General features: G+C 45.2%; 2 protein-coding genes across 2 annotated transcripts in view; both read left to right on the top strand.

Annotated features, from left to right (window-relative positions):
- LOC149285006 (uncharacterized) overlaps window positions 1-26,768 on the top strand; it is a 386,586-nt gene that overhangs the window by 81,677 nt on the left and 278,141 nt on the right. The window lies entirely within an intron of this gene.
- LOC149285013 (uncharacterized) lies at window positions 16,536-18,421 on the top strand. Its single transcript, XM_089495966.1, has 2 exons — window positions 16,536-16,581; window positions 17,427-18,421. The coding sequence occupies exons 1-2, from the start codon at window positions 16,548-16,550 to the stop codon at window positions 17,990-17,992; spliced, it is 600 nt and encodes a 199-aa protein (XP_089352092.1). The 5' UTR covers window positions 16,536-16,547; the 3' UTR covers window positions 17,993-18,421.

The following is a 26,768-nucleotide window of genomic DNA, read 5'->3' as shown; positions in this document are numbered from 1 at the left end:
GGACTAATCTGCCCAATTTTCTTCTTTCACTGGCCAAAGACAGTGAGGCCAAAGTTGGAGATAAAGGGAACCCACCACAGGGCCCTGTCTACGTTGCAGCTGGGATTGAGCCCATAGCCATTGCGGAACAGGAGGAAGAAGAGGAGGAAGAGTATATAACCAGGAAACATTTGACATTGTATGTTTTCTGCCACTCTTATCATGCTGAAAACATGCAGAAAAGAGTATCCATTGAACTCTTCTCCTGCATCACATTTTAGATGAGCTGATTTTCCTCTTTACTTAGCTGTCCAAAGCAATAGGCAAGTTAAAAAAATTCCTCCCACCTTCCCTCCAACCCTTCACTTTCACATGGCTCCTCTCTGTTTGTTCCCCTCTTCAGTGCGAAGAGAAGATGCAGCCAGTCAGGAAGGCCATACAAGATCTGGACAACCCAGGCAAGGGGCACTTGGTGGAAGAACTGGAGAATCTTATGCTCAGCTGTCTGTTGAGATAGGCGACCACATCGGCGAGTGCTTGAAAGCTTATTCCAACAAGCAGGAAACTATACTTTGGCGAAGGTAAGCCTCAGCTACTTTCCTGCCAGGCCTTTTACCATGGAATCCAATGACCCCGACGGAAAACCCAGGACAGGGCTATAGAAAGGGAGCTTGTTTGGCTCTCGGTGGCTCCCCTTGAGGTCCAATGGACACGGCAGATTGCAGTCTGGAACATAGTTGAATGCAGGAGCAATCATGGGTCTTGGCTTCCATGTCGACCTGTTCTCAGTTTTAATACCCTCTAAGATGCTGAGTTTGAGGGATATGGTTCAGCACCGTCAATAGTTGCCTTAAAATCTGAGACTGCGCATGCGCACATACATCCAAAGGCCCCTTCTGATCATGTGCAGGGATCACCAGGGCCTTACTGCTGCTGCTGTTTACTCCACTGGCAGCCTTTGAGGGAAGGGAAGGAGCGCACCGGGGGTTCAGCAGCCTCCCCTTCCTTCCTTCCTTCCTTCCTTCCTTCCTTATTCCTCCCTCCTTTCCTTCTTTTGAGGAGATTTTGAAGAGGCCACAGTGGTGCCCAGGAAAGGCAGGAAAGGAAGACTCTGCTTTGGAAATAGCTTCTCTGTGTATACTGTATGTATATAGATATAGATATATATAGATGTATGTGTGTTTGCCTCTGCTGTTCTTATGGCTGGGAATGTTGCTGAGGACTGAGGGGAGAAGAAAGGGTCAGTTTTGTGCAAATTCACAACTTCTGTGCATCAAAGAGTCCAATTGTTGAAATAACAAAGACCTTTATTGAAAACACAGCCAGAAATTCAGTATTTAAGCCAGAACTGCCTCCCCAAGCCAAAGAATATACTGCAACTCCAAAACCTAAAACTCCACCTTCTACCAAACCTAGCCCCCACCTACAATTACCATCATCTATCCCCCACTATTAACCAGCCCCACTTTGCCATCCTTCTCACACGCACAATCTCTCCCCGCCCCAGACATTCGAAGAAGCTAGTTCCCTTTCTGCTACTACCGGTCCCCAACTTTCTTCAGCCAACATCCCACAAATTCTGAATGCTATCATTGCTATTCTAGCTAGCTGCAATAAATCCCAGTCCCCCATCTAACTAACCTAAACCACAGCCCATAATCCCCAGCCAAATTTATAACCCAAAGTGATTATCTATACTAGTAGCAATGAAAACCTAAACTTAACAAAATATAACATAAACAGACATATGGACATAAAAACCGTACAAATAAAATCATGAGGGCCTTTTCTTAGCACTGCTGGATTGAAAAAAGATTTTTGTATTCCTTCTTTACAAAAATAAAGTTCGTTCACTGCTTGGATTTGTGTGGCTTCTCTCCTGTATGGAGTCTCTGGTGTGTCAGTAGGTTTGACTGCTGAGAAAAACAGTTCCCACAATGCTGGCATTTGTAAGGCTTCTCTCCTGTATGGATTCTCTGGTGTGTCAGTAGGGTTGACTGCCAAGAAAAACATTTCCCACAATGCTGGCATTTGTATGGCTTCTCTCCGGTGTGGATTCTCTGGTGTGTCAGTAGGTGGGACTGCCGAGAAAAACAGTTCCCACAATGCTGGCATTTGTAAGGCTTCTCTCCTGTGTGGATTCTCTGGTGTGTCAGTAGGGTTGACTGCCAAGAAAAACATTTCCCACAATGCTGGCATTTGTATGGCTTCTCTCCTGAGTGGATTCTCTGGTGTGTCAGTAGGTGAGACTGCCGAGAAAAACAGTTCCCACAATGCTGGCATTTGTATGGCTTCTCTCCTGAGTGGATTCTCTGGTGTGTCAGTAGGTGGGACTGCCGAGAAAAACAGTTCCCACAATGCTGGCATTTGTAAGGCTTCTCTCCTGTGTGGATTCTCTGGTGTGTCAGTAGGGTTGACTGCTGAGAAAAACAATTCCCACAATGCTGGCATTTGTATGGCTTCTCTCCAGTGTGGACTCTTTGATGCATGACAAGGATAGACTTGTACATAAAATGTTTCCCACAATTCTGGCAGTTGTATGGCTCCTCTGATGTGTGGACTCTCTCATGACTGACAAGTTCTTCTGTAAAGAAGAATAATGACAGATAATACTGTTATTCAGAGTTAAGAGAGGAAAGTGTTAGCCCAACATTTAGCCCTACGTTCACGCCTCCCTATTTGAGATTAAATTAATAGAGCTGGAGTGGGTGACCTGAGCATGATTCTGGTGCAGGTGCCCCAAATCCATGAAATGATTATATCCTTACTCAGAGGAGCTGGCAAAGAGGAGATTGTGGGGAACTACCTTGAGGTAATCAGTAGAAGCAGATAGTCATACAGACTGTTGAATAAATATTCATTTAAACATGTGTAAAAATATCTTGATTGAAAAGTGGCATCATATCCTGTGAGATGGCCAGAGAGTGCTGAGTCAGAGCACATGGCATGACGCAAGCTAACTGCAGAGGACGCTTCATAGTGTAGCATCAGGAAATGAATCACAACCAATACAGTATACAGGTCACATGTGGATTGCTGTGGATAGGATTTAATTGTATTTGTTTATACAAGAGACAGTGAACATGATGGAAGTCAGAGAGGAGAGCTTGCAAATATTTTTTATTTTGCAACTCAAGATAAAAAACCTCCAAAGATTCAGATGAAATCAACTGTGTCTGTGACTTATTTTTAAGTGTGAAAAGTGGTCAGTGCATTACCAACACCTGTATCTGGAAATTTCTTTCCATATTCTGCTATGTTATTGATGAGCTGCATCTGGGAGCATCGTGCTCACATTGCGTTGTACATTAGCTTGTGAACGGGACTGGAATTCAGAGCCAAGAAGGACCTGAGAACCGGGGTGCTAATCCCTTATGTCTTAGGTATTTGTACCAAGCACCCATTTTATTCCATTTGATTTTGGACCATATTTTCCCCAACCAGGAAACTTTCTGAAACGATTTAAACCTTATAGAAACTCAAGTTCTGCCCACTAGCAACAATTTCAGTATAAATATACCAACTGGCTGTTCTTTAGCGTCAGTCCAGTTGCAGACAGACACTCTGTTGGTTTACATTGCTAAACACCTCAGTACACTTGCCAGCTACACTTGCCATGGGAGTTACTGATTTCTCTCACCATTCTGGACTGTCAGCACTTGGAATCAAGTTCTGTCTAGGTTATGTATTATCATTAGCAAAGCCTAACATCTCCAGTCCCACCTTTGTTACCTAGTTCTTGTTTTTGTGCGTGAACACCTATATGTGTGTGCATGAGTGTAGAGTGCACCTGCGTCATACGCGGACATGCCTTACACGGATTTCAGCATACACTAAAAGTCACACTGGGAAAAGGGCCGGCATGCCTCATAAGGGTTAATGGCGCCTCATTCATTTAAATAGGGTTTGGGAATATACGGAATTCGTCTAATGCCGGGGGGGGGGGGGGAGGGGGTCCGGAACTACTGAGGTCCCTGTTGCCCCAATCTCTCCTTTGAACTAAGTATTAAATTCCCCTAAAAGCATAGCACTTGGGGGTGTCCTCCCCAGACTCCAGCAATCAGGTAATAAAGGTCCTCTGGAATCAACCATGGAACTAAGCAAGCTCAGATTGGAAAAGAAACATTAGAGAAAAAGGGATTTTTGTGTCGCCCTTTCATCTCTTCATGGGCCAATAGTGTGATGCGGCAGCTACAAAGGCCCATGTGATTCTAGGCTGCATCAATGCAAGAATAGTTTCTAGATCAAGGGAAGTAATAGTGCCACTCTATTCTGCTTTGGTCAGCCCTCACTTGGAATAATCCTGTGTCCAGTTCTGGGCCCCATAATTCAAAAAGGATGTTGACAAATTGGAGCATGCCCAAAGAAGAGCAACCAAAGTGGTGTAGAGTCTGGGAACTATCAAGTTCTGTGAGGAACACTTTTAAGAGCTGGTTATGTTTAGCCTGGAGAAAAGAAGATAAAGAGTGGATATTATATCCAGGTTTAAATATTTGAAAGGTTGTCATGTTGCGCAAGGAGCAAGCTTGCTTTTTGTTGCTACAGAGAAAAGGCGACACCACAATAGATGCAAGACACAGGGAAAGAGGTTCCACCTAAACATTAGGAGGAACTTTGTGACAGTAAGAGCTCTTTGACAGTGGAATATACTCCTTTAGAGTCTGGTGGAGTTCTCTCATTTGGAGGTCTTTAAAGAGAGGCTGGATGGCCATCTCTTGGGGGTGATTTGAATGTGTATTCCTACATGGCAGAAGGGGGTTGAACTGGATGGCCCTTGTGGTCTATTCCAACTCTATGATTCTATTATTCTAGTGGAACCATAGAAACATAATAATATAGGATAAAAGGACCCTCAGTCTTTATAGAAAGAGACATGGATTCAGGTTCCTTACCTACAGAAGCCACATTCTCATAATTGTCCATCATTACATAACTGTACAAATGTTTCTGTTTCTTTGTCAACAGATTCCATTCATCCTCGGAGAAATATACTGCCACATCTGCAAAGGTCACCTGAAATAGAAAATAGCCCTCATCCAGAGAGTGACTAAGCAAAAGGGGAGGAAAGCACATGGTGCATCCGAAATATTAGTATTTCATCACTTCAGAAATCAGTCCAGGAAATAAACTTTAAATTTTGGCTGGGATATTGAGGATGGATTAGGATACTCACTATCCCAGCACATATAGTACATTTAGCCACCAAAGAATTGTGGTGCATTTAGATATTTCTTGCCAAATTTCAGAGGCAAACGTCATTTTAAATAAGGGCCACTGGGCCCACCCCCAATTTAGATCCAGAGACATTCTCCCATATCCCCCAACATTTCGCAGATTGGAAAAGCAAGACATATATGGACAAGCAATCCAGAAGGGGGTGAAGATGGCCAAAGTTGTTTATGAGGAAGATCACACAAGATAGGAAGGGCACATCAGTTTGCTTTTGCTTCAGCCTCTTGGGAAGGGCATATCCTGCCTCCTTCTTTCCTCTCCTCTCCGCACTTTTGAGTTGATGGGCTGCAAACTGAATGGCACTCAGGAACTGAAGTGAACTGAGAAGGGGGAAAGTGGGATGGGGTATTTTTAAAAGTGCCTGAAAAAGTGGGGTGAGAGAGGCTTAACCAGGACTGTCTCTGCTAAATTGGGAGAGTATGTTCTCCGCTTGCTTTCATGAACTGGCCCAGCAGTGACACAGATGAAACTAATAGTCAAGAACCTAGACTCACCAAAGAGTTCTTGTACTTCTGCATCCTCTTTCTCTTGGAGCCCAACTCCCTCCGCTTGGCCTCTGTGTCAGCCATCAGGTGGGCAGGGGTCCTGGTGGTCTTGCACTTGGGTCACTTCCAGAAAGAGAGGCCCAAAGCCGTGTACGAAGAGGCCGAGATGAAGTTCCTGACAAAAGGGACCAGGGTTAGGGTAGGCTTGGTAAGAAACCCAGCAGCGCTCAAAGACACAGAGAACGGCATCCTACTGATGACATGCGCAGGTTATATATGCCTCCTTTGGGCGAATGCAGAGGTGGGTATCCCCTTCCTCCCTCTGCACCAAACAAAGCCCCCTGGACCTAGCATAGATTCACTGCAGTTCCCCTACACAACAGCTATTCCATGCCTTGTGAGAGTGGTGGGGAATCAGGGGATGGGGAATTGGAAAGAGCCTTGTCTATATCCCTGTAGCTAGATGTGAAATGAGTGCATCATCTCCAGAAGTACCCAGTGGTCCTCAGAGGAAGATGTCTTCATTTTGCTTCTGGCTACAGAAACACAGCTGCATGCTTCTCTAATACCTCGCACCCGACACTCTCAGCAGGCATGGAATGGCCATGCGGGATGGCATCCACAACTCTATGGTAGGACCTGGGTCAGTGAATGGCCAGTTTTAGCCTCATTCCACCCAGAACAACACTGGAGCGTGGAGGGTTTTGCTGAGTCAGGCTGTGTGGCCTAGTGGCCCCTTATTCTCCCAAACCAGTTGCCCTCCATCCCCCAGAGAGGCCCCTGGTCAGGTAGGGCAGGAAAGGAGCTCTCTCTTCTCTTCTTGCTCCCCTTGCATTGTATCATGCCCTCCTCCCAGGGTTGGGGGGCATCAGAGGATTGAGCTGATGGGAAGGGAGCACCTGATTTACACATGCAGGACTAAATCCTAACCTGGAACCTATACTATGCTTTGTCCTGATCAGAGGAGAATCACTGAATCAGTTGGCATTACCTATAGTTTGACTCGCCAGTCACTTATGGATTCAGTGGGTCTAATCTCTAGGGTTAATCAACAGGATTCATGCCACCTCAGTTTTTTTAAATGAAGAAATGCTGTTTCAAAGTCACGGATGAGAATTAGACTACTCTTTCATGTAGAGGAGGAGGAGGAGGAGGACCTGTTTTATGTCCCACGAAGAGAAGATCTAGCTCCTGGACTGGATAAGATATGCACTACTTTATGGATCTGATCCACAGCCTCCCCTCATCATGCCCCCATCCCCATTTTGACACTGGTGAAAATAATCTTTTCATTATTACAAATGAGTGTGTTCATCTAAGTTTAACTGCTGTGTTTGTGTCTGTCAGTCATAGATAGGGCATGAGGTGTGCAGCTCCTCTCTCTGCTTGCTGAGGCCATCCAGAAATCCTTATATGTATATTTGTGTGCAGTGTTTCTGAACAGACCCATTGTCAAAATCACATTCATTTTCACTTCTTTTAGTATATTTTTAAAAGGTATGCACACCACTTGATACAATAAAATTCTATATATGTATAGGTTTAAGATTAAAGACTGCATCCTGGATTATGCTTATTTTTGGGAAGAGAGGACATATGTAAATTCATTTTATAAACCCAGTAAAACAAATACCTCACAAAGCTCTAGTAAACAACACACATATATTCCCCACAAAAAGGACCATGTGTCTGGGGTCTGGAAATCTCACTTCCACCTTCTGGGAAGACAATGCTGCCAGAGATGAATTTGGGGCTTTATTCCTGCAAAGCATGGGCTCAGTCTCTCAGCTGCAGCCCTTCCACACAATCCTGGACTGAAGCATTTAAACAAAATCCCTCTTTCAGCTCCAGGAATAAAGCCCTACCTTCAGTAAAAAGACCCTGATTCCTCAGCCCCAGAAAGGCCTCTCCTGCAGTCCTTTATGGCCGGAGCTTCCCTGGGTCAGAGGCCGTCTTCTCAGCCGTAGAGAAGGGTTGCTCTGAGTGCGAAGGAGGAGGAGGTCCAAGGGCTGAGGGAGGGAAGGCAATGGGGAAAGGTCAGTGCCAATGGCCATGGAGGGCAGAAGGTGACAATGCCTAGGAAACTCCTCTGAGTCCCAGCCATTCTAGGAATGAGTGGCAGGAGTGAGTCCAGGGGGCTGAGGGGGTCTCCTTTCCCAAAGGGGTAGGCAAGGAACGGTGGCCCCTCCCCAGCTAGGACCCAAAGCGAGGGTCTCTTTCCCACCTCTCTCTCCCAGCCCCCAAAGCCCAGCCTCCCCACTGGCCCTGGGTCCCTGCCTCCCCTTCCTCAGACCCCCACAGACCCCTCCCTCCCTCCCTTCCTTCCTTCCTTCCTTCCTTCCTTCCTTCCTTCCTTCCTTCCTTCCCTTTTTCCTTCCTTCACCCCAAAATGGAATGCCAGAGGCTCAAAAGGACACACTTCCTTCCTTTTGGCCCAAGGAGCCTGGCCTCCTTCTCTCTCTGGAGCCTCAGGAGAGAAAGAGGAGCCTCGGTTCAACTGAGGCCTCAGAGAAGGTTCTGGAACAAGCAGCACAAAATGGTTGCCAGAATACAAAATGGCCAGAGATGGTGGAAGGGACAGGGATTCCAGCCAATCAGGGTCAGGGATGGTGGGAGGGACTGAGATTCCAGCCAATCAGGGTCAGGGATGGTGGGAGGGACTGAGATTCCAGCCAATCAGGGTCAGGGATGGTGGGAGGGACTGAGATTCCAGCCAATCAGGGTCAGGGATGGTGGGAGGGACTGAGATTCCAGCCAATCAGCGTCAGGGATGGTGGGAGGGACTGAGATTCCAGCCAATCAGGGTCAGGGATGGTGGGAGGGACTGAGATTCCAGCCAATCAGGGTCAGGGATGGTGGGAGGGACTGAGATTCCAGCCAATCAGGGTCAGGGATGGTGGGAGGGAGGGGATTCCAGCCAATGAGGGCCAGGGATGATGGGAGGGAGGGGATTCCAGCCAATCAGGGTCAGGGATGGTGGGAGGGACTGAGATTCCAGCCAATCAGGGCAAGGGATGATGGGAGGGAGGGGATTCCAGCCAAAGGCAGCCCTCAGAGTGTCCTCAGGAGGCAATCATGTGTAAAATACATATCATAAAAGCATCCCAAAGAGGGACGTAGCCAGGATTTTGGGGAGGGAGGGGTCCAGACTAAGTGCCACCATTTTGAGAGACACAGAAAGAGGGTCTGTGTTTACCTGAGGAAAGGGAAAGAGGAGGGGAGGGTGCTCCATTGCAGCCCCATTGCCAAGGACCCCAAGTTCATTCAGGGGAAGGAGAGCCAGGAGAGCTGTCTTTTGGGCGAATGGACATAAAGGAAGCTGGGGCTGCAGGGAAGTCTTTGAGTCAGTGGAGAAGTTTGCCCTTGGAGTGAAGGGAAGGAGGAAGAGAGAAGAGAGGGGGGAAATCCCATTTCAAACCAAATTCGGGGGGGGGGGGGGATACGGAGTTGAGACAGCCATGGTTGCCTTAGTCGATGATCTCCTTCTGAGCATCGACAGGGAAGTGTGGCCCTGCTGGTGCTCTTAGACCTCTCAGCAGCCTTTGATACCATCGACCATGGTATCCTTCTGGAGCACCTGAGGGAGCTAGGAATCAGAGGCACTGTTCTACAGTGGTTCTGGTCCTACTTCTCAGGCAGATTCCAGATGGTGGCGCTAGGAGACAGTTGCTCTTTTAAAAGAGAGGTAAAATTTGGCATCCCCCAGGACACCATACTGTCTCCTATGCTGTTTAAATTTACATGAAGCCGCTGGGAGAAATCATCCGGAGACATGGGGCAGGATGTTATCAGTATGCCGATGACACCCAAATATATTTCTCTGTGTCTCAGACTGATGCATTGACTAAGGATGGCATCTCTCCTCTGAATGCCTGTCTTGGGGCGGGAATGGACTGGATGAGGGAAAACCGACTCAAGCTGAATCCAGGTAAGACGGAGGTACTTGTTATAGGAAACCCAAGGCCAGGTATGGAATTATGTCAGCCAGTTCTGGATGGGGTCACACTTCCCCTGAAAGACTGTGTCCGCAGCTTAGGGGTGCTCCTTGACTCGTCGCTTCACCTGAAAGCTCAGGTCAGGAGCACTTGTTATCAGCTTCGGCTGATACGCCAGCTGCGCCCCTTCCTGGAGCAGGGAGACCTTGAAACAGTTGTACATGCGCTGGCCACCTCTCGATTGGACTTCTGTAATGCGCTGTATATGGGGCTACCCTTGTGCCAAGTTCAGAAACTTCAACTTGTACAAAATATGGCAGCCAGGTTAATTACAGGTACTCGTCGTACCGACCACATAACACCGGTTTTGAAATCCCTTCACTGGCTGCCAATTAGTTTCCGGGCAAGGTACAAGGTGTTGGTGATTACCTTCAAAGCCCTACATGGCTTGGGTCCAGAATACTTAAGAGATCGCCTACTTCCGTACTGTCCGTCCCGCACTCTAAGGTCCTCGGGGAAGAATCTACTTCAGCCAATACAATCTAGGCTAACTTCAGTCACCCAGAGGGCCTTTTCCATCGCAGCTCCGAAGCTACGGAATGACCTGCCGAAGGAGATCCGTGACATTTATACTCTTACAGCCTTTAAGAAGGCTCTTAAAACGGATCTCTTCCGGCAGGCCTTCCCTACCTAGTTCCCTACCTAGTTCTACTCCCCATTTACTGTGACTTATGTCACTCTGTCCACCAATTCTTCTCTTAAATTTAATGAGAAGAATTACATTAAAATTAATTAAAATAAAATCCTTGCCTCAAGAAGAAGAGCCCTCCCTCCATGACATCATCATCAGACCTGGGAGGGAGTGAAAAAGAGAGGCCCAACTTCCATCAGGCCTAACTGTGAATGTACTCACTTCGCTCTCTGTAATTTTATTGTATTTTATTTATTTATTGTATTTTATTGTGATTGGGCGGGCTATAAATAAATTATTATTATTATTATTATTATTATTATTATTATTATTATTGCTGCCGTGTGTTTTGGACCTTACTTGGCCGCAAACTGTCCATATCCTGCAATGCAACTCCTAATTCTGTTGGCAGTCCCTCCCTCCCAACAATTTCTCATTTCCTCCCAAAACCAGCGCAAAGCTGGCAGATGGAAAGAGGTTTTAAAGCAGCATTTAAATCTGCCATATTTGTTTTTAAAAGATTAAATGTCCCAAATGCTATTTTCAGTTTTGTAGCTATTATTACAGAAAGACGTAGAGCGCAAACTCCTCAAGTACCTTTATTTTCTGGAGTGAGATGGGCTTTTCCAACTGACTCACTCTGATGATCTCCGGTGGTCCAAGCAGCCAAACTGCGGCCCTGGAACAATAATAATAACAATAACAATAATAATAGTTTCATACCTCTCTCTTCAGCCAAAAGGCTTTCAGAGTGGATTACAAATTGTTAATTAGACATTTAGACATTATGGCTCTTAGCCCAGCAAACCCTTAACTTCCTTAAATCTCGCTGCCATCATCCAGTGAATTATAAAAGGGTTTCTCTTAACCTTCACTGGGACCGGTTAAGGAACCTTATTTCTCCTTCTTTACTGATTTTTCAAGCATCAACCGATCCAAGACACGTGTAAAAGGAGCGTTGAGTAGTAGATACTCCAAGGAGGTATTCATTATAAATAACAAAATATAACTAAAATATAAGTCCTACAAGATATTAAGAATCTTGCAGGTACAATATCTGTAAGTATATAATATACAATTCATACAACCTATAAAATATTAAATAGACCTAAGCATCCAGTTCTGAGAGTAACTTCCAAGATCCACTCTTTAACTCTCTCTCTCGATCTCCAACCGACACAATTCCCCCAACTGTCTCTTGGTCTCTCAGGCCTTATATCTCTTTCTCACGGAAGCTTCCAGAAGAACCTTTATCTTGCTCTCTGATTGGTCAAGAGAGCCTTCCGTAGCAGTGATGTCATTCTGCATTTGCATAAACCTCCCTTTACTGCCCCCCATTGGCCAGTTTCAAGAAGAGGAGGAGCTTCGGTTTCTCTATTTAATTCTTTGTGAGGAGCAGAGTATCAGAGGGAGAAAGACAGAAAGGAGCAGAGTGACAGCAGAGAGTCAAGGACTGGAACCACTAGGCTTCACTGCTGCCCTGAGGTCTGGCTGGGCCTGGCTTGGGTCTACTGCTGGTGCTGCTTCTCTTTGGCCACTGCCATTAAGGAGGGGAGGAAGGAGGCCCAGCAGTCCTTCTAGGCAAGGCCCACTCTCTCTGAAGGTGGGAGAGTGGGACTCCCCAAAGGGATTTCAATGCTTTTAATGGTGGCTCTCATGCTGTAGCAAAGAAGAAGAAGAAGAAGATGATGATGATATCAGGCCTGGGGGGGGGAGGGGTAGAGCTGCCACCAGACCTTAATCCTCATTAGTGCCACCATCGCTGGGCATTCTTGCTTTGCACCAGTGTAATGACCATGGTTCAGTGCTATGGAACTCTGGGAACGTTCTTTTGGTTTGGCATTTTAGTTGTTGTTAACGTTTGGAAATCCTGTTTCCAACTTTGGGGACCTTTCATCCTCCATTTTGGGTTCCATGAAGGCCTCAAACTGCTATCTGCCAAGCGCTGAGGGATAGGCGGCCAATTTGTGTTCCAGCAGCCATTTTGTGTTCTGGTGGCCATTTCCTGTTCTGGCAGCCATTTTATGCTGCTTGTGACTGTGGGGAATAATGTTCCAGAACCTTCTCTGAGTCTCAGTTGAACAGAGGCATCTCTTTCTCTCCTGAGGCTCCAGAGTCAGAAGGAGGCCAGGCTCCTTGGGCCAAAAGGAAGGAAGTGTGTCTCTTTGTGTGTCTTTTGGGTCTCTTTTCTGAGAGGGTTTTCTTACACAGCTCTGCTCCTTCTGGGGAACATGGGTTTCAAAAGGGGTCAGAAATGGGGAGGATAGTTTTAATACAAGCCTTATTCTTATTCTTCACAAACACTGGGCTTTGGCTTCTAAGAGGAGGCTAGTCCCCCCAAAAAGATCAAAAGTGGCTCCTTTGGGAGGTTTTAAAAGTCTCTCCAGTTTCTTATTAAGAGATTTTCACTCAAGAAGGAAGCCGTCTCAAATGACCAAATAAAAATAGAAAGAAACAAGAACAACAAAAATAAGGATTACAGACTAAAACAAACTACTTATTTTTTAAAAGGAAAACCATTATTTGGAGGGTAAAAACAAGACTTGGGTGCTTCTATCCTTTTACAACCGATTTAGGCTGTATCTGTTCTACAGAAATAATCCAGTTCGAAACCACTTTAACTCTCCTGGCTCCATCCTGTGGAATCCTGGGATTTGTAGTTCATTGCAGCAGAGAAGGCTAAGTATCCCAAAGGTAAAAGCCCAGGAGTCCATAGCCCTGAGCAGTTAAAGCGGTGTCAAAGTGCCTTATTTCTATAGTGCGGATGCAGCCTTCTTTGGACAGGGGATGGTGCTGGGGATAAGCACTGGGGACCTCTGGACGTTTCAGCAGATGATTTATTTATGATGCAGTCATTTCACATCTAGCTACAGGGGCATAACCCGGCCCTCTCCAATTCCCCATCCCCTCATCCTTCACCACTCTAATAGGGCATGGAGTAACTGTTGTGTAGGAGAGCTGCAGTGAATCTATGCTAGGTCCAGGAGGCTTTGGTTGGAGCAGAGGGAGGGAGGGGATGCCCACCTCTGCATTGGCCCAAAGAAGGCATATGTCACCTGCGTATGTCACCAGCAGGATGCTATTCTCTGTGTCTTTGAGTGCTGCAGGGTTTCTTGCCAAGCCAATCCTAACCCTGGTCCCTTTTCTCAGGACCTTCATCTCTGCCCCCTTGGACACGGCTTTGGGCCCTCGCTTGCTGGAAGTGACCCAAGTGCAAGACCACCAGGACCCCCTGCCACCTGATGGCCAACACAGAGGCCAAGCGGAGGGAGTTGGGCTCCAAAAGAAAGAGGCTGCGGAAGTCCAAGAATTCTTTGGTGAGTTGAAGTTCTTGACTATTAATTTCTCTTTTTATATATATAATTATTTATTTATTAAAATTAAAACAATACAAAATATATAAACATACAACATTCACACCTATCCATTTATACCTTTACATAGATCATATTACATAATAAAGATATTCATTATAAAATTGGGCTATATATGTGTAAAAACTCCCCATTCCATCTATCTATCAACTTATCTATCTAACCCTAAATTTACTTAACTCTTCTTCACTTCTTCTTAACTACACTAATCTAAATCTTTCTCTCCTTCTTCCCTAACCCATAGATTCTTCTTCTCTTCGTTATGGTCCCAATTTCTTACTCTAAGCGCTCTCTAAACTAAAATTCTAGGCTTCCAAATTATACTTTTCTTATCTTCCACTCTTCTTCAAAATCTCATTCTCTCTTCATTCTTACACGCTAATTGGCTTCCTTCTTACCAGTATGAACTAACTTGATTAATTGACTTTCTTAAAATTTAACAGGAAGGAAGTATGGGTTATATCTTACCAAATCAAGGTATATTAATAGCTGCTACATTCCCCAAATTCTCTTTCAAAAATTTGATAACCACACTCCATTCTTCCGTTAATTTCCCCTTATTTTCATTCCTCAATGTCTGAGTTAATTTGTCCATTTCTATTCCATCATACAATTTTATCATCCAGTCCTCCTTTGTTGGAATATCACTACATTTCCATTTTTGAGCATAACATATCCGGGCAAGAGAAGCCATATAAAAAACAATTTTTCCATATTTAGAGGGAATTTCATCTCCAAATATACCCAAAAGATAACATTCGGGTTTTAAATGTAAATTGATATTTAAAATTTCGCTGATGCAATCCTTAATCATTGCCCAAATTTTTTTAGCCCAATCACACGTCCACCACCAATATTCTTTTTACATTTCCAGCATCTGTTGCTATTGTTTTTATAGATTTTTACTAGTTTGTCTGGTGAGAGATACCATTGATAAAACATTTTGTAAAAATTCTCCCTCGTTTTGAGAAGCTGTATATCTAAATCCGTTTTTCCAAACTCTTTCCCATTGTGAAAGTAATATAGGGTGGCCGACACTCCTTGCCCATTTAATCATGTGGTGTTTTACCACCTCCTCTTCTGTGCCATACTGTAATAGTGTTTTATAGATTTTGCTAATTAATTTATTTTCTTCAAGGGCCAAAATCTTTCCTAAATGTGGGTCATCCTCCTTTCTTACAAAACCATTTGTTTTCTCATCTAACCTAAATCGTTCATAGATCTGTCTGTATACGAACCATGTTCCTTTCCATCCTTCTTCCAGTAGTGTTTCTCTTGTTTTAATTACCCAATTTCCTTTCTGAAATTCCAACAAATCATTATACTTATACCATTTTGAGTCTTTGGCCATTTCCTTTCTAAAGAAGGCTTCATGAGGGGAGACCCATCCGTTCAATTTAGGTAGGATTCTATCTTTGTAACGGTTCCAAATTTTTAACAAGGGTTTCCTAATACAATGATCCATAAAATTTTTATTTTGTTGGGATTTCCCATATGCCAAGTAAGCATGCCAACCAAATTTCAACCCATTCCCTTCCAATTCCAGAAGTCTTTCATCCTCTAGAGTTACCCAATCCTTAACTCACAACAACATGAAAGCAAGCGGAGAACATATTCTCCCAATATGGCAGAGACAGTCCTGGTTAACCCTCTGTCACCCCACTTTTTCGGGGGCTTTAAAAAATGTCCCGGTTGCTCTCTCCTCCTCCCACTTTCCCCCTTCTCAGCTCACTTCAGTTCCTGAGTGCCATTCAGTTTGCCCCCCATCAACTCAAAAGTGGGGAGAAGAGAGGAAAGAAGGAGGCAGGATATTGCCCTTCCCAGGAGACTGAAGCAAAAGCAAACTGCTGTGCCCTTCCCCATTTCTGTGACCTTCCTCATAAACAACTTTGGCCATCTTCACTGCCTTCTGGATTGCTTGTCCACATGTGTCTTGCTTTTCCCATCTGTGCAGTGTTGGAGGATATGGGGGAACATCTCTGGATCTAAACATGGGGTAGCCCCAGTGGCCCTCAATCCCAGTGTGCTCCCCAAAACTAATATTAAAAATGATGTTTGCCTCTGAAATGTGGCAAGAAATGTCTAAATGCACAATAATTCTTTGGTGGCTAAATGTTCTGTATGTGTTGGGATAGTGAGTATCCTAATACATCTTCAATATCCCAGCAATGGCCTAAATTATATTTTTTATGATATTAGAATCATAGAGTTGGAAGAGACCACAAGGGCCATCCAGTCCAACCCCCTGCCATGCAGGAACTCTCAATCAAAGCATACACGTCAGATGGCCATCGAGCCTCATCTTAAAGACCTCCAAGGAAGGAGATGCCACTGTATTCCGAGGAAGGAGTGTGTCCCACTGTCAAACAGCTCTTACTGTCAGGACGTTCCTCCTAATGTTCAGGTGGAATCTCTTTTCCTGCAGTTTGCATCCATTGTTCCATGTTCTAGTCTCTGGAGCAGCAGAAAACAAGCTTGCTCCCTCCTCAGTATGACATCCCTTCAAGTATTTAAACAGGGCTATCATATCACCTCTTAACCTTGCCTTCTCCAGGCTAAACATGTCCAGCTCCCTAAGTATATTATATTGAAAGGATTCGAGACAAACTAGATTTAAAGGCAGCAGGTTTTTGCTTGCTAACATAATTTAAAGTTTATTTCCTGCACTGAATTCTGAAGTGATGAAATAATATTTGGATGCACCATGCGATTTCCTCCCCTTTTCCTTAGTCACTCTCTGGATGAAGGCTGTTTTCTGTTGCAGGTGACCTTCGCGGATGTGGCAGTATATTTCACTAAGGATGAATGGAATCTGTTGACGAAGAAGCAGAGACTTATGTACAATTGTGTAATGATGGAGAATTATGAGAATGTGGCTTCTGTGGGTAAGGAACCTGAATCCATTCTCCTTTCTATGAAGATTGAGGTCCCTTTTATGCTAAATTATCCTGGTGTTATGATTCCACTAGAATTATAGAATCATTTCCAAACACCATCCAGCCTCTGTGTAAAGACCTCCAAGGAAGAGGACTCCACAAAACTAAGGGAGTTGCACTGTCAAAGAGGTCTTACTGTCGCTCCTCAAAGGGCTTGATGGTTTCAAGATCCTTCACCACTTTGGCTGCCTTCCTCTGGGCATGTTCCAACTTGACAACATCCTTTTTAAATTGTGGGGCCCTGAACTGGACACAGGATTATTCTGACTAAAGCAGAATAAAGTAGCACTATTACATCCCTTGATCTAGAAACTTTGCTTGTATTGATGCAACCTAGAATGACATTGGCTTTTTTAGCTGTATATTGTATTGGTTGTGAGTCATCTCCTAGTGCCACACAGCATTAAGCATCCTCTGCAGTTAGCTTGCATCATGCCAAGTGCTCTGACTCAACACTCTATGGCAGTCTCACAGGAAATGATGCCACTTTTCAATCAAAGTATTTTTACACATATTTATTGGAATATTTTTCAACTGTCTGACCTATCTGCTTCCACTGATTTCCTCATGGCAGTTCCCCTACAATCTCTTCTTTGCTAGCTCCTATGAGTAAGGATACAATCATTATATGGATTTGGGGGCATCCAGAACAGTGTCATGCTTGGGTCACTCACACCAACTTTATTAATTGAACGTGAAATAGGGAGGGGTGAACGTGGGGCTAAATCTTGGGGTAACACCTTCCTCTCTTAACGCTGAGCTTCAGTCTTGTCTGTCATTGTCTTTGTTTACAGAAGAACTTGTCAGACATGAGAGAGTCCACACAGGAAAGAAGTCACATAAATGTCAGCATTGTGGGAAAAAAATTGCCTACAAGTCAGTCCTTGTCAAGCATCAGAGAGTCCACACAGGAGAGAAGCCAGACAAATGCCAGCATTGTGGGAAATGTTTTTCTCAGAAGCCAAGCCTAGTGAAACATCAGAGAGTCCACACTGGAGAGAAGCCTTACAAATGCCAGCATTGTGGGAAAGGTTTTTCTTCGAAGTCAGTCCAAGTGAGGCATCAGAGAGTCCACACTGGAGAGAAGCCTTACAAATGCCAACATTGTGGGAAATGTTTCTCTTCAAAGTCATACCTAGTGATACATCAGAGATCTCACACAGGAGCAAAGCCATACAAATGCCAGCATTGTGGACAGTGTTTTGCTCAGAAGTCAAACCTAGTGACACATCAGAGAGTCCACACAGGAGAGAAGCCATACAAATGTCAGCATTGTGGGAAATGTTTTTCTCGTAAATCAATCCTTTTGAGACATCAGAGAGGCCACACAGGAGAGAAGCCATACAAATCCCAGAAGTGAACTAACATTATTTTTTCAAGAATTAATACAGAAAATATATTTTCAATCCAGCAGTGAAAAGTCCCTTATGCTTTTGTTTGTAAGGGTTGTCTATCCAAATGTCTGTGGTTTGTCTGTGGATAAGTCTGTTTATGTTTTAAAGTTATATTTTGTTAAGTTTAGATTTTCATTGCTGTTAGTATAGATCATAGTTTATAAATTTGACTGGAGATTGTAGTATAGGTTAGCGAAATAGAGGGGTGGGATTTGTTGCAGCTGGCTCAAATAGTTATGGGAATGATATTAACAGGAAGGGGGTTAGTTTCTAGGGGTGGGAAAGTGGGTCTTGTTACCTGTGGGGCATAGACTGTAGGAATTGTAGGTGGGTGCTAGGTTGGGAAGAGGGTGGTGTTTTAGGTTTTGGGGTTTTAATGTATAGTTTGGCTTGGAGTGGGCAGTTCTGGCTTAAACACTGAATTCCTTCTCTGTGTTCTCAATAAAGTTCTTTGCTATTTCAACACACTGGACTCTTTGATGCACAGAAGTTCTGCATTTGCACAAAATTGACACTTTCTTCTCTCCCCAGTCCTCACCTCCATTCACAGCCATAAGAACAGCAGAGGCAAACACACACACACACACACACTGAGAGAGAAAGAGCTATATGTACAAAGCAGAGTCTTCATAGCCTTTCTCTCCTGAGTCTAGCTCCACAGCTTGGGCTCCATTCCGAAAGGAAGGAAGAAAGGGCGTACTCCTTCCCTTCTTCCAGAGGCAGACATTATTGTAGAGGCTATAGGTGAAGTGTCCATTAAGATGAATAAGATCATACTGGATCAATTTGAATATGTGAGTACTGAGGATGTGGAGAAGCTCCTTGGAAGTGTGAAGAAGACAACTTGCCCTCTCAACCCTTGCCCTTCATGGCTAGTCCTCCAAGGAGGAGATGCACTTAGGACTCACCTGAGATGTATCATAGATGCATCTCTTAGGGAGGGCTATTTTCCATCTTGCTTAAAAGAAGTGGTGGTTCAGCGTCTTCTGGAAAAGCCCTCCCTAGATCCCTTGGACACGAACAATTACAGATCCATCTTCCATTTCTAAGCAAGGTGATTGAGAAGGAAGTTGCTCTTCAAGCATTCTTGGAAGAATCAGATTATCTAGACCCATTTCAAACTGGCTTCAAGATGGGATACGGAGCCGAGAATGCTATAGTTGCCTTAGTAGATGATCTTTGCTTGAACACCGACAGATGAAGTGTGACCCTGTTGAAGCTTTTGGATCTCTCAGTGGCTTTCAATACCATCGACCATGGTATCGTTCTGGAAAGCCTGAGGGAATTGGGGATCGGGGGCAATGCATTGCAGTGGGTCTGGTCCTATCTCTCAAGCAGATTCCAGACAGAGATGCTGGGGGACAGTTGTTCCTTTAAAAGGGAGTTTAAATTTGGCATTCCTCAGGGCATCATCCTGTCACTAATACTGTTTAACATCTACATGAAACTGCTGGGAGAGATCATCTGGAGACATGGAGTGCTATCAGTACGCTGATGACACCCAACTATATCTCTTCATGCCCCAGACCTCTGCATCAACTAAGGAAGGCATCTCCCCTCTGAATGAATGTCTTGGGGCAGTAATGTGCTAGATGAGGAGAAACAGATTAAAACTGAATCCAGATAAGACCGAGGTACTTGATGGAGATCCTAATCCAGGTATGGAGGTTTGTCAACCGGTCCTGGATAGGGTCACACATCCCCTAAAGGACTGTGTTTGCAGTTTGGGGGAATCTGTCACTCCAGATGTGAGTTCAGATAGATGCAATGGCCAGGAGTGCCTGTTATTAGCTTTGGTTGATATGCCAACTGCACCCCTTCCTGGAACCTGTAGAACCGAAAACTATCATGCATGCTCTGTTAACCTCACGTCTTGACTTCTGTAATGTGCTCTACCTAAGTTACCCTTGTACCAAGTCTGGAAAATTTAATTAATCCAAAATATGGCTGCCAGAGTAGTCACTGGAAGATCTAGAGATGACCATATCACACCTATATTAATATATCTCTCTATATTTTTTTAAACTAGTTCTCCTCAGAGGGAGCGATCAGGCAGACCCAGCAACATCAGGGACAGCCTGAAGGACGAGACTTCTCCCTCCTTTAACTGTCACCTTGTATTGTATTGCAGTTTTTACTGTACACCGCTATGATAATTGCGGAATAGCGGTCTATAAATAAAACATATTATTATTATTATTATTATTATTATTATTATTATTAAAATATCTTAATTGGCTGCCTATTAATTTCAGGGCACAATACAAGATCTTGGTTATAACCTTACTTACAGGATCGCCTTCTCCCATACAATCCGCCCCACACATTGAGGTCCTCTGGTATAAACCTTGCTACCATTGCCTTCTTCTGAGACTGAGAAAGTGTAACTTGCCCAAGGGCAGCCAGTGAGCTTCTGTGGCCGAGTGGGGATTCAAACTTTGGTTTCTCAGAGTACTAGGCCAATACTCAAACCACTGTATAATACTTAGTCGTAGGGGTCTCTTTTATGTCCATATTTATTCAGAAGAGCCTTCCTTTGAGGCTGAGAGAGAGTGATATATGCAAGCTCACCCATGGATTTCCAAGGCTGAGTGAGGATTCGAATCCTGGTCTCCCGGTCCTAGTCCAGCCCTCAGTCCATGGCACCATGCTGTTTCTCTTTCAGACCTTTCTTGCTGGCTAGACGTGGCTCCAGCTTAATCCCAGAAGATGGACTAGTCTGCCTTTCTGCTTAGATAACATAAAATTAGACTGTTTCTGGACCAGCTGTGGAGGCTCCCTGGGATGCCAGAGGGAATTTCTAGAGGCCTGCTTGCAATCTGGGACTGCTTTGTTTCCCAGCTAATTTCCACGGATGTTTGTCCATGGATTCAAGCATCCAGACCTTGAAAATATTTTCAAAATTTATCAGTTCCAAAAAGTAACTCCTTTTATTTTATTTAAGGGACACTATTTTAGTATGCCATTGTATTTAAGGTACAGTCAGCCCTTCTTATACATGGATTATTTTATACACAGATTCAAGGATACACGGTTTGAAAATGTTAAAAAAAAGTGTAAATTTCAAATATCAGACCTTGATTTTCCATTTTTTATAAGGGACACCATTTTTCTATGTCATTGTATTGAATGGCACTTGAGCATACACAGATTTTGTAATACACAGGGGATCTTGGAACCAAACCCCAGTGTATAACAAGGGTCCACTGTAACTTGAGAATGCATGGGTTTTGGCATCCACCGTGGGTCCTGGAACCAAACCTCAGCATATACAGAGGACTGACTACTTTTATTTCACATGCTCACTGACTTCCTCAGAATCTTCGTATATTCTTCTTGAATAAGACTATTGAAGCCAGAGATTCCCATTCCATGCAAAGGCAAGCATTTCCTCCAGCACTGTCCAGAGAACCTCAGTCAGGGCACCGGCTATAACTTGGTGTGAGAGATCAGGAAGGGAGATGGCCCAGTGCCTGACTGGCCCAGGCCAGAAAGATGGCCATGGGCATTGCCAGGAGGGTGCGGGGGGCATCACCTAGTGCGCTGCTGGGAAGGGGTGCTGAAGTTATGGGTCTGGCAAGAGAAAGCGAGCCTCGCCCTCTTCTGCTTGTCCAGCAGCTCCACTGGACCTGAAAAGGCAGTGGAAGAGAGGGATGATTGATTAATGATTTGCAAAAATATACTAGGAATGCCTCTGAGTGTGGCAGCTCTTCCCTGGCTCAAGGCGAGGTCAAGCGTGAGGGTGGCAGGAACATCATCCTGGCAGAGATGCCAGTCCTGAGCTGATTGCCCAACAAATTTGGGGGCAAGCCACCCCCCACAAACTCCTTAAAAGCAACCCAACCTTTTCAACAGGGATGAGAATCAGGTAGATTTTCAGTTGTTGATGGACTGCAACTCCCACTCTCCCTCACCATTGGCCATGCTTGCTAGAAGCTGCTAGGAGCTGCAATCCAGTTCTATCCAGAGGAACCGATGATTCCGGCTCCTGTTCTCTGCCGCACCTCCCTCTCTCTTCCTCTTCCCAATATGGGTGCCTTCCAAATGTGTTGCCCTACAACTGCATCTCACCAGAAGCACCTCCACAGCCAATTGGCCCTACAAGACTCTGCAGGGAAGGTCTCTGGGAACTTTCCCCCTTTGGGGTTTGAAATGAAGGTGGCGCTCCAGGTGAGGGCTTGCCATGCCCTGACGCCACGAGCCAGGCCTGTCCTCTGAGTCTGAAGTGGAGGCTGAGATCCCAGGGACAAGCCAGGGCTGCAGCCACTGTCCAGATCCTCCGGAGGTAAACCTGAAGCCAGTCCCAGGGTCAAGTTCCCAGCAGCTAGGTTTCCCTCCTCCTGAGCCAGATTGACTGGGGCCTACTCCCACAGGGAGACCCCAAGAAAAAGAGAGACAAGGGCATTCTCTATGGCTAAGTAGGAAGCCAACAGCTAGAACATGAGAGACCCAGATGGGTTAGAAATATCCCAGCACCTCCCTCGGTCCAGCATGGTTGAGAACCATCCGTGGTGCTTGGGAGACACCTTGCTCTTGCCTTGAATGTTGGCTGAATGCCTGATACCTGGAATTCTGCTGGGACCTGGAGGACTCTCAGATTTCCCCTTTGAACCTGATGGACTGGAATGACTGAAGCCTCACGATGAACGTGGACTGGATTATACCACCACTGCTTTTGCTACACAGGACTTGGTGAGACAACCATCCCTTCTCCCTTTCACTCAGTGCTTGAAACACTGAGATTCTGGACTGAGGGTTGGCTAGCCTTGCAAGGGCAAAACAGGACAGAGCTGGAGGTGGCTCTGGGAAGAGTGGATCCTTCTCCTCCTCTGCTTTCATCATCATTCTTCCACCCACCCACCTTCTGTCTTTTCCCCAGCCCTGGGACTGCAGGAGTGGCTAACAAGAATTAAAACCAATGCTGAACAAAGAATATGCAAAAACATAAGACCTCAAAAGGTTATTCCTAAAACCCAGTTAAACAAACTCTCCACAGAATTAAAACCACTAAAAACAAATCAACAAAAAGGGGAAAGATACCCCAACAATAACCTTCCCTTATAGTTCATTGCATTTGTCATCTATTTCTCCCTTAATAATTTTCCACAGAAGGACAAAGGCAGGAACAGAAGAAGTCCTCCTGAGGGACACTCTGAGGGGCCATCATTGGCTGGAATCCCAGTCCATCTCACCATCCCTGGCCCTGATTGGCTGGAATCCCAATCCCTCAATCCATCCCTGGCCCTGATTGGCTGGGAGGGGAAGCAAGGGCAAGATGGCAGGAACCACGGATCAACTAATCACTGAAAGACAGAGGATTGTACATAACTGACCCACATTGCATCCCAGTCTCTCAAATTCCCAATGGCTCCACTTCAAAAAAGGAGGGCTGAACATTTACTGTCCCAAGGTCTTCTTTCCTCCATTTTCTTCCTCAAAGGAGGAACTGAGGGTAGTTTCTCCTCTCTTCCTTCCTTTGAAGGCCATCTTGGTTCTTTGCACACCTGCAGAAAGTACAAATGGAGGTGTGTTACATGTGCAACACTTATGCAGACCACCAAAATTATAATTCAATGGCTCTCAGAGCAAAGCAAGCCTCAACCTTCCCAAGAAGACCAAATAAATCGAGTGTATGGGACTTTAGGCATAGCTTTAAAATCCCACTCCCAGAATTCCATGCTCTCCCTCCCGCCAGCAGACCCCTCCAGAGACCGGGAGAAGGAGCAATGGGTATCTCTAGGGAAAAGAGACCCCCTCAACATTTACCCCTTCCCCCTTCTTCCCATTTAATGTCCCTTCCAGGCCTCTTTCCTTACACTTTCCAGAGAGGGAGCTGAGTTTGTTTAATTCGGTTTTAATTCTATTTTAATGTCTACTTTTTATGTTTTTATTCAGTTTTTATTATTTAATTGTTATTTAATTCTATTATTTCTATTCATTATTATTAATATATTTATAATTATTAGTCTCTTCTAAACTACAGAGCCTTATGAAAACTCAAAGGCTAAAAGAGGTCCAAAAGACACTGCAGAAATAACCCAGTTTGGGACTGGTTTAACTGCCCTGTGACATGATATGAAAGAAAGATGATGGTCTGTAAGGTGGAAGGCAGCAGGAAAAGAGAAAGAGTGCACTCCAGGTGGACTCAGTCAACGAAGCCAAAATGTTGGGCTTGCAAGAACTTGTTCAGCCAGTGACTAGCAAGGCATTTTGGAGGTCCCTCCTTCTTAGGGTTGCGAGCAGGCCTGCAAAAGATATGGCCCACGGGCCGCATAAGGCCCACCAAAGGATTTCAGGTGGCCAGCAAAGATTTGGAGGATGTTGGTGGCTATGGTCAAGGCTGCATGTTGTGCAGACCTGCACCAAGCCCCATAACCCTTGCAAAACAGACCCCAGTAGCCGTTTTCTTCCCACCCTCCCTCCCTCCCTCCCTCTGCCTGCCTCGCGCTATTCCTCCTCCTCTTCCTCCTCCTCCTCCTCCTCCTCAGACCCTGCCCCCAAGCCTTCAGACTCCCATAGGGCTCTGAAGGTTCCTCCCACTCCCTCCTGAGTCCCTGGTGCTACTGCCCCATGGGACTCTGAGGGCCCCCCCACACTCCCCCCACATGCACACTCCCTTCTAAGTCCTGGGGGGTGGGACTTATGCCAGGGAATTCAACCCTGGTCTCCAGAGTCCTAGTCCAATGCTCAAATCACTGTGCCACACTGGCTGGCCCCACAGGAAAGTAGCATAAAGTTGGAGTAGTGGGGCACTTACCTCTATTCGTTTTCCCTCTCCTTTACTCTGAAGTCCTGGGGGTGGGAAGCAGCGGTGCCTTTGGAGTCCCACCAGGCAGCAGCTATGTGGGGCTCTGAAGGTCGGGGGGAGGCACTGCCGAAGGCACCTCTGCCCACCTTATAGCATCTTTGAGACTAACTGAAAGTTCACGCATCTGAGGAGGAAGTATGGTCAAATGTACAAAAGCTCATGCTTCCAACTTCTTCCTTTCAGTCTGCATTTACACTATAGACCTCAATGCTTGCCCCTCAAGGCTTTCCAGCTTTCTCCTGTAAAGGAACTGGACGTTGGCGGCAGAGGAAGGGTCAGCACTCGCCTTCAAGTGAAATGTTGGAAAGCGAGCCATTAAAAACCTATCTGCGGCCCAAATAAGTTCAGCCTTTAAAATGTTGGCCCTTACCAACTGCCACGTTGAGCGGTCCTTCTCTAGACTGAAACCAACTGAACAGAATAGAGGAACAGGAAAAGGGTCTTGTGTTCCTTCTTTCTTCAACAGAAAAACAAAACCCCTCTAGCTGGGATTACGCACAAGGCTTAGTCCTAAACTAGGGATGGGAATTCAGGTGTCAGGGTACTACAATTCCCAGCTAATGAGAGCTGTAGTCTGTCAATATTTGGTGGGCTATAGGATGTCCATCCCAGTTGAAAGAGAACCAACTGTATGCAATGAAGGAAACAGAGTCAGAGCCCCCTTCTTCCAGGTTCCAGCCTTCAGTGAGGAGTCTGCAAAGAGATTCTACACCAGAGATAGCCTTCATTTTCCTGAAAAGAAGCAAATGTATATTCACACGTAAACACACTCACACCCTCCCTTTAATTCCCCCCCCCCCCCTGAAATCTCATGGCCCCATGGAGACTCCAAGGGGGGAAAGGAGGACTGGCAGCCCTAGGAGCCTTACTGCCTTTTTTGGGAGGAAAGAGGAGGAGGAGGAGGCCTTCTTTGCTTCCAGCCGCCAAGGCTAGATCCCTAAAGAAGACCCTCCTGACCCCCATCATTGACTCCAAAATGGGAGATGTCCCCCCCTTCAGTCATCATTCTCACATAGGAACCAAATTTGGGGGTCCTCACCTTCCCTTTCCTGCCAAGGAAACCCAGAAGGAGCCCTTCTTCTTCCTAAGCAGCCAACAGTCAAAGCCACCAGCCTTCTAGAACCCTATTCAGGCTCCAAGCCAACTGCCAGCCTCTCCCAGAATTCCACACTCTCCCTTCCTCCCAGCGGAGGAGACCGGGAGATGAAGAAATGGTTGCAAACTCCAGGAAGAGATCCCCCCTCAGCATTTCCCCCTTTTCCCTTCTTCCCTTTTTGTGTCACTTTCAGGTCCCTTTGCTTCCACTTCCAGAGGGAGACCTAAATTCGTTTAATTCTTTTAAATTCTATTTTAATGTCTATTTTCATATGTTTTAATTATATTTTTTAAATTTGTAATCTCAGTTGTGTACCTTTATGGGGGGTTAATGGGATAACAACAACAACAACAACAACAACAACAACAACAATAATAATAATAATAATAATAATAATAAATAATCTCTTGTCAACAAAACCTCAGAGCCTTGTGGGGGAAAAAAACTAACAGAGATCCAAAACACACTGAATAAATACTCCAGTTTGGGACTGCTTTCACTGCCCTGGCTCAATGCTAGGGAATTCTGGGAACTGTAGTTTTATGAGACATTTAGCCTTCTTTGCCACAGAGCTCTGGTGCCACAGTAAACTACAACCCCCAGGATTGTCTTTGACTGAGCAAAGGCAGTTAAAGTGAATTCTAAGTGGATTATTTCTGCCATGTGATTTGGACCTCTATTAGTCTTTGAAGTTCCACAAGGCTTTTGGTTTTGAAGGGAAGAGTCTTATTATTATCATCATCATGACCATGATGATCATCTTCATCATCATTTCACTGGGATTCAACTTCACTGGGATTCAACTTCAAGAAAATGGGGTCAGGATTGCAGTCCTAGG

The sequence above is a fragment of the Sceloporus occidentalis genome, unplaced genomic scaffold (assembly GCF_023333645.1).
Source record: "Sceloporus occidentalis isolate IW3139 unplaced genomic scaffold, rSceOcc1.0.p SCAF_86, whole genome shotgun sequence".
Taxonomy (NCBI): domain Eukaryota; kingdom Metazoa; phylum Chordata; class Lepidosauria; order Squamata; family Phrynosomatidae; genus Sceloporus; species Sceloporus occidentalis.
The sequence above is the reverse complement of the archived record's forward strand: the minus strand, read 5'-3'. Positions and strand labels throughout refer to the sequence as shown.